The sequence below is a fragment of the Pezoporus wallicus genome, unplaced genomic scaffold (genome assembly GCF_028554395.1).
Source record: "Pezoporus wallicus isolate ANWC-B61680 ecotype Strahan unplaced genomic scaffold, APGP_CSIRO_Pwel_v1 contig_13115, whole genome shotgun sequence".
NCBI classification, from domain to species: domain Eukaryota; kingdom Metazoa; phylum Chordata; class Aves; order Psittaciformes; family Psittacidae; genus Pezoporus; species Pezoporus wallicus.
In genome coordinates this window covers 1-10,824 of record NW_026639168.1, presented here as the reverse complement: position 1 = coordinate 10,824, position 10,824 = coordinate 1, and the positions used below count along the sequence as shown (strand labels likewise).

The following is a 10,824-nucleotide window of genomic DNA, read 5'->3' as shown; positions in this document are numbered from 1 at the left end:
AGCCCGGCAGCGGGGGCCCCCCCCGGCTTTTCCGCTCCCCCCTTGGGGTGCCCCTATCCCGGCATCTGCTGCTGTGGGCCCGGGTATGTGCTGCTGCCACCCCCCTGCCCCACATCCTGCCCCACACCATGGTCACCATCACCCCACAGCGCCACCGCCATCACCGCCACCATTGGGGTGCCCCCCCCCCCCCCCGGCTGCATCACCCAATGCTCACCCATTGCCACATCGTGCTCCCCCCCCCCCCCCAAAATGTCCCCAAATTTGGGGGGGGGGGGGGGTTAAAGGCACCGGATGGAGATGGGGATGCAGGAAGAGGGGGGGGGGGATGCTGGTGATGACGTCACCATCGTGACCACCCCCCCCCCCCCCATATTTGTCCCCCAGGTGCCCCCCCCCGGTGTCCCCAAGGACTGGCTGCTGCTGTGTGCTGCTGGCCTGCGCCCCCCCACCCCCCCGGCGCGGCCCCCCCATTGAGGACCCCCCCCCCCCAAAACCAGTGGTACCCCAAGACTTGCACTTAACACCCCCCCCCCCCATTAACACCCCCCTGTACATAGAACCCCCCATAACCACTACGGGGGGGGGGGAACCACACAGGGACCCCCCCCCAGTGATGCTTTGGAGGGGGGGGGGGCACCCCACTGCCCCCATGACCAGCAACGAGGGGCAATGGGATAGGACCCCCCCCCCCCCCCATAGGGTGGGTGCTGGGGGGGGGCACCCACCCCCACTGCCTCCCCACTAGTAATTTATTGGTAGGGACACCCCACGTTTGCACTAAGACCCCCCCCTTATTTATACCCCCCCATGGGGTCATTTGCCCCTCCATGGGGGTATTTGCCCCCCCCCGGGGTATTTGCCCCCCCCATGGGGGTATTTGCCCCCCCCCCCCGGGGTAGGGATGAGAATAAAGCTGTGTTTGAGCATCAGGTCTCTGTGCTGGGGGGGGGGGGGGACGGGGATGGGGACACCCCAAAGGGGCCCTGGGGGGGCAAGTTGTGCCCCATCCCCCCCCACACACCTATGGTGCTGGGCAGCACCCATTGCTCCCATCCCCCCCATTGCTCCCATCCCCCCCATTGCTCCCATCCCCCCCCATTGCCCCATCCCCCCCCATTGTCCCCATCCCCCCCCATTGCCCCCATCCCCCCCATTGTCCCCAGGGGGATGGGTGCCATCATGGAAGGATGGGATCATGGATCATAGGACGATGGGATCATGGATGATGGGATCCACCATGGGATGATGGGATCATGGATCATGGGATGATGGGATCCATCATGGGATGATGGGATCATGGATCATGGGATGATGGGATCATGGATCATGGGATGATGGGATCATGGATCATGGGATGATGGGATCCATCATGGGATGATGGGATCATGGATCATGGGATGATGGGATCCATCACGGGATGATGGGATCATGGGTCATAGGGTGATGAGATCCATCATGGGATGATGGGATCATGGATCATGGGATGATGGGATCATGGATCATGGGATGATGGGATCCATCACGGGATGATGGGATCATGGATCATGGGATGATGGGATCCATCATGAGATGATGGGATCATGGATCATGGGATGATGGGATCCACCATGGGATGATGGAATCATGGATCATGGGATGATGGGATCCATCATGGGATGATGGGATCATGGATCATGGGATGATGGGATCCATCATGGGATGATGGGATCATGGATCATGGGATGATGGGATCCATCATGGGATGATGGGATCATGGATCATAGGGTGATGGGATCCATCATGGGATGATGGGATCATGGATCATGGGATGATGGGATCCATCATGGGATGATGGGATCATGGATCATGGGATGATGGGATCATGGATCATGGGATGATGGGATCCATCATGGGATGATGGGATCATGGATCATGGGATGATGGGATCATGGATCATGGGATGATGGGATCATGGATCATAGGATGATGGGATCCATCATGGGATGATGGGATCATGGATCATGGGATGATGGGATCCACCATGGGATGATGGGATCCATCATGGGATGATGGGATCATGGATCATGGGATGATGGGATCATGGACCATAGGACGGTGGGATCATGGATGATGGGATCCACCATGGGATGATGGGATCCATCATGGGATGATGGGATCATGGATCATGGGATGATGGGATCCACCATGGGATGATGGGATCCATCATGGGACGATGGGATCATGGATCATGGGATGATGGGATCATGGACCATAGGACGGTGGGATCATGGATGATGGGATCCACCATGGGATGATGGGATCATGGATCATGGATGATGGGATCCATCATGGGATGATGGGATCATGGATCATGGGATGATGGGATCCACCATGGGATGATGGGATCATGGACCATAGGATGATGGGATCCATCATGGGATGATGGGATCATGGATCATAGGATGATGGGATCCACCATGGGATGATGGGATCATGGATCATAGGATGATGGGATCATGGATCATGGGATGATGGGATCCATCATGAGATGATGGGATCATGGATCATGGGATGATGTGATCCATCATAAGATGATGGGATCATGGATCATAGGATGATGGGATCCATCATGGGATGATGGGATCATGGATCATGGGATGATGTGATCCACCATGGGATGATGGGATCATGGATCATAGGATGATGGGATCATGGATCATGGGATGATGGGATCCATCATGGGATGATGAGATCCACCATGGGATGATGGGATCATGGATCATGGGATGATGGGATCCACCATGGGATGATGGGATCATGGATCATGGGATGATGGGATCCATCATGGGATGATGGGATCATGGATCATGGGATGATGGGATCCACCATGGGATGATGGGATCATGGATCATGGGATGATGGGATCCATCATGGGATGATGGGATCATGGATCATGGGATGATGGGATCCATCATGGGATGATGAGATCCACCATGGGATGATGGGATCATGGATCATGGGATGATGGGATCCATCATGAGATCATGGAATCATGGATCATGGGATGATGGGATCCATCATGGGATGATGGGATCATGGATCATACGGTGATGGGATCCATCATGGGATGATGGGATCATGGATCATGGGATGATGGGATCATGGATCATGGGATGATGGGATCATGGATCATGGGATGATGGGATCCACCATGGGATGATGGGATCATGGATCATGGGATGATGGGATCCACCATGGGATGATGGGATCATGGATCATGGGATGATGGGATCCATCATGAGATCATGGAATCATGGATCATGGGATGATGGGATCCATCATGGGATGATGGGATCATGGATCATACGGTGATGGGATCCATCATGGGATGATGGGATCATGGATCATAGGATGATGGGATCCATCATGGGATGATGGGATCATGGATCATACGGTGATGGGATCCATCATGGGATGATGGGATCATGGATCATGGGATGATGGGATCATGGACCATAGGATGATGGGATCCACCATGGGATGATGGGATCATGGATCATGGGATCCATCATGGGATGATGGGATCATGGATCATGGGATGATGGGATCATGGATCATGGGATGATGGGATCCACCATGGGACGATGGGATCATGGATCATGGGATCCATCATGGGATGATGGGATCATGGACCATAGGACAATGGGATCATGGATGATGGGATCCATCATGGGATGATGGGATCATGGATCATGGGATGATGGGATCATGGATCATGGGATGATGGGATCCATCATGTGATCATGGACCATGGGATGATGGGATCCACCATGGGATCATGGACCATCGGATGGACAACGCCCCCCCCGCCTTCCCCCCCCCATTCCCATTGGATCCCCCCCCTTCAGACAGCCCAGAGCTGCTCCAACACCTTTATTCCCATGGCTTTGGGGGGGGGGGGGCACCCCCAAATCCCCCCACAGGCCTCTGAGGACCCTTGGGGGGCATCAGGGCCCCCCCCGGGGGGCACCTCCGGGCTCTGGGTGCCGGGGGGGCGGCTCTGAAGAGGGGGGCTGCTGGGGGCAGCCTCAGCCAATGGGGGGGCTCTGCGGTGGGGGGGGGGGGGGCCCTGGGGAGAGAAATGGGGGGGGGGGGGTTAAAGGTGCCCCCCCATAGAAGGGGATGGATGGGGGGGGGTGTTAAAGGTGCCCCCCCATAGAAGGGGATGAATGGGGGGGGGGGGGGGATGTTAAAGGTGCCCCCCATAGAAGGGGATGGATGGGGGGGTGGGTGTTAAAGGTGCCCCCCCATAGAAGGGGATGGATGGGGGGGGGGGTGGGTGTTAAAGGTGCCCCCCCATAGAAGGGGATGGATGGGGGGGGGGGTGTTAAAGGTGCCCCCCATAGAAGGGGATGAATGGGGGGGGGGGGGGTGTTTAAGGTGCCCCCCCATAGAAGGGGATGAATGGGGGGGGGGGGGTGTTAAAGGTGCCCCCCCTTAGAAGGGGATGGATGGGGGGGGTGTTAAAGGTGCCCCCCCATAGAAGGGGATGGATGGGGGGTGGGTGTTAAAGGTGCCCCCCCATAGAAGGGGATGGATGGGGGGGGGGTGGGTGTTAAAGGTGCCCCCCCAAAGAAGGGGATGGATGGGGGGGGGGGGTGTTAAAGGTGCCCCCCCATAGAAGGGGATGAATGGGGGGGGGGGGGGTTAAAGGTGCCCCCCATAGAAGGGGATGAATGGGGGGGGGGGTCATACCTTGGGGGGGTCCAGGGTGCTCTCAGGGGGGGAGCCGCCCCCCCCCGAGCTCTCCTCATCCTCAGGGATGCTGATGAAGATGGGGGGGGGCTCCAGGTCAGCGCCCCCCAAGTCAGGGGGGGCATCGGAGGTGGGGGGGCCAAAGGCTTCCCTTTGGAATCCTCTTCCTTGGGTCTCTTTGGGGGCTTCTCCTGCATGGAAAAGGGGGGATATGGGGGTGCCCCACACATCAAGGGGGGATATGGGGGTGCCCCACACACCAAGGGGGGGATATGGGGGTGCTCCCCACACCAAGGGGGGGATATGGGGGTGCCCCACACATCAAGGGGGGGATATGGGGGTGCCCCACACACCAAGGGGGGGATATGGGGGTGCTCCCCACACCAAGGGGGGGATATGGGGGTGCCCCACACATCAAGGGGGGGATATGGGGGTGCCCCACACATCAAGGGGGGGGATATGGGGGTGCCCCACACATCAAGGGGGGGATATGGGGGTGCCCCACACAACAAGGGGGGGGGTTTGGGGGTGCCCCACACACCAAGGGGGGGATATGGGGGTGCCCCACACACCAAGGGGGGGATATGGGGGTGCCCACACATCAAGGGGGGATATGGGGGTGCCCCACACATCAAGGGGGGGATATGGGGGTGCCCCACACATCAAGGGGGGATATGGGGGTGCCCCACACACCAAGGGGGGGATATGGGGGTGCCCCACACACCAAGGGGGGGATATGGGGGTGCCCCACACATCAAGGGGGGGATATGGGGGTGCCCCACACACCGAGGGGGGGTTTGGGAGTGCCCCACACACCAAGGGGGGGATATGGGGGTGCCCCACACATCAAGGGGGGGATATGGGGGTGCCCCACACATCAAGGGGGGGATATGGGGGTGCCCCACACACTGAGGGGGGGGGTTTGGGAGTGCCCCACACACCAAGGGGGGGATATGGGGCTGCCCCACACATCAAGGGGGGGGTTTGGGGGTGCCCCACACCAAGGGGGGGTTGGGGGGCAGGACCCCCCCATGGCCTCACCTCTCCAGGGGGCCCCTCAGGGGCATCGGGCTCCTGGCGAGTGGAGGCTTCCAGGACGGCCATGGTGGAGAGCGGGATGTGGGCCTGCTGTGGGGCACAGGGGTGCAATGGGGGTCACTGTGGGTCAGTGTGGGTCACTGTGTGGGTCAATGTGGGTCAATGTGGGTCAGTGTGGGGCTCAATGTGGGGCTCAATGTGGGTCAATGTGGGTCAATGTGGGGCTCAATGTGGGGCTCAATGTGGGTCAATGTGGGTCAGTGTGGGTCAATGTGGGTCAGTGTGGGTCAGTGTGGGTCAATGTGGGTCAATGTGGGGCTCAATGTGGGTCGATGTGGGTCAGTGTGTGGGTCAATGTGGGTCAGTGTGTATCAGCGTTACCTGGTGTGGGTCACTGTGTGGGTCAGTGTGGGTCAGTGTGGGTCGATGTGGGTCAATGTGGGTCAGTGTGGGTCGATGTGGGTCAGTGTGGGGCTCAATGTGGGTCACTATGGGTCAATGTGGGTCAGTGTGGGGCTCGATGTGGGTCGATGTGGGTCGATGTGGGTCACTGTGGGGCTCAATGTGGCTCAATGTGGCTCGATGTGGGTCGATGTGGGTCAGTGTGGGGCTCAATGTGGCTCGATGTGGGTTGATGTGGGTCGATGTGGGTCAGTGTGGGGCTCAATGGGGCTCGATGTGGGTCAGTGTGGGTCTCAATGGGGCTCGATGTGGGTCAATGTGGGTCAGTGTTGGGCTCAATGTGGGTCGATGTGGGTCACTGTGGGTCACTATGGGTCAGTGTGGGTCAATGTGGGTCACTGTGGTTCAATGTGTGTCAGTGTGGGTCAGTGTGGGGCTCAATGTGGGTCACTGTGGGTCAGTGTGGGTCAATTTGGGTCAATGGAGTCAATGTGGGGCTCAATGTGGGTCAATGTGGGTCGATGTGGGGCTCAATGTGGGTCGATGTGGCTCGATGTGGGTCGATGTGGGGCTCAATGTGGGTCACTGTGGGTCAGTGTGGGTCACTGTGTGGGTCAATGTGGGTCAGTGTGTATCAGCGTTACCTGGTGTGGGTCACTGTGTGGGTCAGTGTGGGTCGATGTGGGGCTCAATGTGGGTCAGTGTGGGTCACTATGGGTCAGTGTGGGTCACTGTGTGGGTCGATGTGGGGCTCAATGTGGGTCGATGTGGGTCGATGTGGGTCAATGTGAGTTGATGTGGGGCTCAATGTGGGTCACTGTGGGTCAATGTGGGTCGATGTGGGGCTCAATGTGGGTCAATGTGGGGCTCAGTGTGGGTCAATGTGGGTCGATGTGGGGCTCAATGTGGGTCACTGTGGGTCAATGTGGGTCACTATGGGTCAATGTGGGTCAGTGTGGGTCGATGTGGGTCACTGTGGGTCAATGTGGGGCTCAATGTGGGTCAATGTGGGTCAGTGTGGGTCAATGTGGGGTGCGATGGGGCTCAATGTGGGTCGATGTGGGTCAATGTATATCAGTGGTTACCTGGTGTGGGTCACTGTGTGTCACTGTGTGGGTCAATGTGGGTCAGTGTGGGTCACTATGGGTCAGTGTGGGTTGATGTGGGGCTCAATGTGGGTCAGTGTGGGTCACTGTGTGGGTCAGTGTGGGTCGATGTGGGGCTCAATGGGGCTCGATGTGGGTCAGTGTGGGTCACTGTGGGGCTCAATGTGGGTCACTATGGGTCAGTGTGGGTCGATGTGGGTCAATGTGGGTCAATGTGGGTCAATGTGGGTCAATGTGGGGCTCAATGTGGGTCACTATGGGTCAATGTGGGGCTCAATGTGGGTCACTGTGGGGCTTGATGTGGGTCAATGTGGGTCAATGTGGGGCTCAATGTGGGTCAATGTGGGTCGATGTGGGTCAGTGTGGGTCAGTGTGGGGCTCAATGGGGCTCAATGTGGGTCAATGTGGGTCACTGTGGGTCAGTGGGGCTCAATGTGGGTCAATGTGGGGCTCAATGTGGCTCGATGTGGGTCAATGTGGGTCACTGTGGTTCAATGTGGGTCAGTGTGGGTCAGTGTGGGGCTCAATGTGGCTCGATGTGGGTCAATGTGGGTCAATGTGGGTCACTGTGGTTCAATGTGGGTCAGTGTGGGTCAGTGTGGGGCTCAATGTGGCTCGATGTGGGTCAATGTGGGTCGATGTGGGTCACTATGGGTCAATGTGGGGCTCAATGTGGGTCAATGTGGCTCGATGTGGGTCAGTGTGGGTCAATGTGGGTCACTATGGGTCAATGTGGGTCGATGTGGGTCGATGTGGGTCAATGTGGGTCAATGTGGGTCAATGTGGGTCAATGTGGGTCGATGTGGGTCGATGTGGGTCAATGTGGGTCAATGTGGGGCTCAATGTGGGTCAATGTGGGTCAATGTGGGGCTCAATGTGGGTCAATGTGGGTCAATGTGGGGCTCAATGTGGCTCCATGGGGCTCGATGTGGGTCAGTGTGGGTCTCAATGGGGCTCGATGTGGGTCAATGTGGGTCAGTGTTGGGCTCAATGGGGCTCGATGTGGGTCAATGTGGGTCAGTGTTGGGCTCAATGTGGGTCACTGTGGGTCAGTGTGGGTCACTATGGGTCAGTGTGGGTCGATGTGGGTCAATGTGGGTCACTGTGGCTCAATGTGGGTCACTGTGGGTCACTGTGGGGCTCAATGGGGCTCGATGTGGGTCACTGTGGCTCGATGTGGGGCTCAATGTGGGTCACTGTGGGTCAGTGTGGGTCACTATGGGTCAGTGTGGGTCGATGTGGGTCAATGTGGGTCACTGTGGCTCAATGTGTGTCAGTGTGGGTCAGTGTGGGGCTCAATGTGGGTCACTGTGGGGCTCAATGGGGCTCGATGTGGGTCAATGTGGGTCAGTGTTGGGCTCAATGGGGCTCGATGTGGGTCAATGTGGGTCAGTGTTGGGCTCAATGTGGGTCACTGTGGGTCAGTGTGGGTCACTATGGGTCAGTGTGGGTCGATGTGGGTCAATGTGGGTCACTGTGGTTCAATGTGTGTCAGTGTGGGTCAGTGTGGGTCGATGTGGGTCAGTGTGGGGCTCAATGTGGGTCACTGTGGGGCTCAATGGGGCTCGATGTGGGTCAATGTGGGTCACTGTGGTTCAATGTGTGTCAGTGTGGGTCAGTGTGGGGCTCAATGTGGGTCACTGTGGGGCTCAATGGGGCTCGATGTGGGTCACTGTGGCTCAATGTGGGTCACTGTGGGTCACTGTGGGGCTCAATGGGGCTCGATGTGGGTCACTGTGGCTCGATGTGGGGCTCAATGTGGGTCACTGTGGGTCAGTGTGGGTCACTATGGGTCAGTGTGGGTCGATGTGGGTCAATGTGGGTCAATGTGGTTCAATGTGTGTCAGTGTGGGGCTCAATGTGGGTCACTGTGGGGCTCAATGGGGCTCGATGTGGGTCACTGTGGCTCGATGTGGGGCTCAATGTGGGTCACTGTGGGTCAGTGTGGGTCACTATGGGTCAGTGTGGGTCGATGTGGGTCAATGTGGGTCACTGTGGTTCAATGTGTGTCAGTGTGGGGCTCAATGTGGGTCACTGTGGGGCTCAATGGGGCTCGATGTGGGTCACTGTGGCTCGATGTGGGGCTCAATGTGGGTCACTGTGGGTCAGTGTGGGTCACTATGGGTCAGTGTGGGTCGATGTGGGTCAATGTGGGTCACTGTGGTTCAATGTGGGTCACTGTGGGTCACTGTGGGGCTCAATGGGGCTCGATGTGGGTCACTGTGGGTCAGTGTGGGTCACTATGGGTCAGTGTGGGTCGATGTGGGTCAATGTGGGTCACTGTGGTTCAATGTGGGTCACTGTGGGTCACTGTGGGGCTCAATGGGGCTCGATGTGGGTCACTGTGGGTCAGTGTGGGTCACTATGGGTCAGTGTGGGTCGATGTGGGTCAATGTGGGTCACTGTGGCTCAATGTGAGTCACTGTGGGTCACTGTGGGGCTCAATGGGGCTCGATGTGGGTCACTGTGGCTCGATGTGGGGCTCAATGTGGGTCACTGTGGGTCAGTGTGGGTCACTATGGGTCAGTGTGGGTCGATGTGGGTCAATGTGGGTCACTGTGGTTCAATGTGGGTCACTGTGGGTCAGTGTGGGTCACTATGGGTCAGTGTGGGTCGATGTGGGTCAATGTGGGTCACTGTGGTTCAATGTGGGTCACTGTGGGTCAGTGTGGGTCACTATGGGTCAGTGTGGGTCGATGTGGGTCAATGTGGGTCACTGTGGTTCAATGTGTGTCAGTGTGGGTCGGTGTGGGGCTCGATGTGGGTCACTGTGGGGCTCAATGTGGGTCAATGTGGGTCGATGTGGGTCAGTGTTGGGCTCAATGGGGCTCGATGTGGGTCAATGTGGGTCAGTGTGGGTCACTATGGGTCAGTGTGGGTCGATGTGGGTCAATGTGGGTCACTGTGGTTCAATGTGTGTCAGTGTGGGTCACTGTGGGGCTCAATGGGGCTCGATGTGGGTCACTGTGGCTCGATGTGGGGCTCAATGTGGGTCACTGTGGGTCAGTGTGGGTCACTATGGGTCAGTGTGGGTCGATGTGGGTCAATGTGGGTCACTGTGGTTCAATGTGTGTCAGTGTGGGGCTCAATGTGGGTCACTGTGGGGCTCAATGGGGCTTGATGTGGGTCACTGTGGCTCGATGTGGGGCTCAATGTGGGTCACTGTGGGTCAGTGTGGGTCACTATGGGTCAGTGTGGGTCGATGTGGGTCAATGTGGGTCACTGTGGTTCAATGTGTGTCAGTGTGGGGCTCAATGTGGGTCACTGTGGGGCTCAATGGGGCTCGATGTGGGTCACTGTGGCTCGATGTGGGGCTCAATGTGGGTCACTGTGGGTCAGTGTGGGGCTCCATGGGGCTCGATGTGGGTCAGCGTTACCTGGTGCGGGGCGAGCCCCCGGACGTGGGCCAGGAGGGGCTCCCGCAGCTCCGGGCACTTGAGCAGGAGGGCGCGGAGCTGTGGGGCCGGGAGCTGCAGCAGCACCGGGAAGGACTGAGGCCGGGTGCGCTGGCAGCACTTGATGAAGCCCTCCCACACCTTGG

At 58.2% G+C, this 10,824-nt stretch overlaps 1 protein-coding gene across 1 annotated transcript; it reads right to left on the bottom strand.

Annotated features, from left to right (window-relative positions):
• Positions 1-4,699: 4,699 nt before the first annotated feature.
• On the bottom strand, positions 4,700-10,753 carry LOC130601629 (symplekin-like; the record flags this gene model as incomplete). Its single annotated transcript, XM_057413823.1, has 3 exons — positions 4,700-4,928; positions 5,779-5,865; positions 10,661-10,753. Coding segments are annotated over 3 exons (409 nt in total), but the record flags the coding sequence as incomplete, so codon positions are not given.
• Between the last annotated feature and the right edge of the window lie 71 nt (positions 10,754-10,824).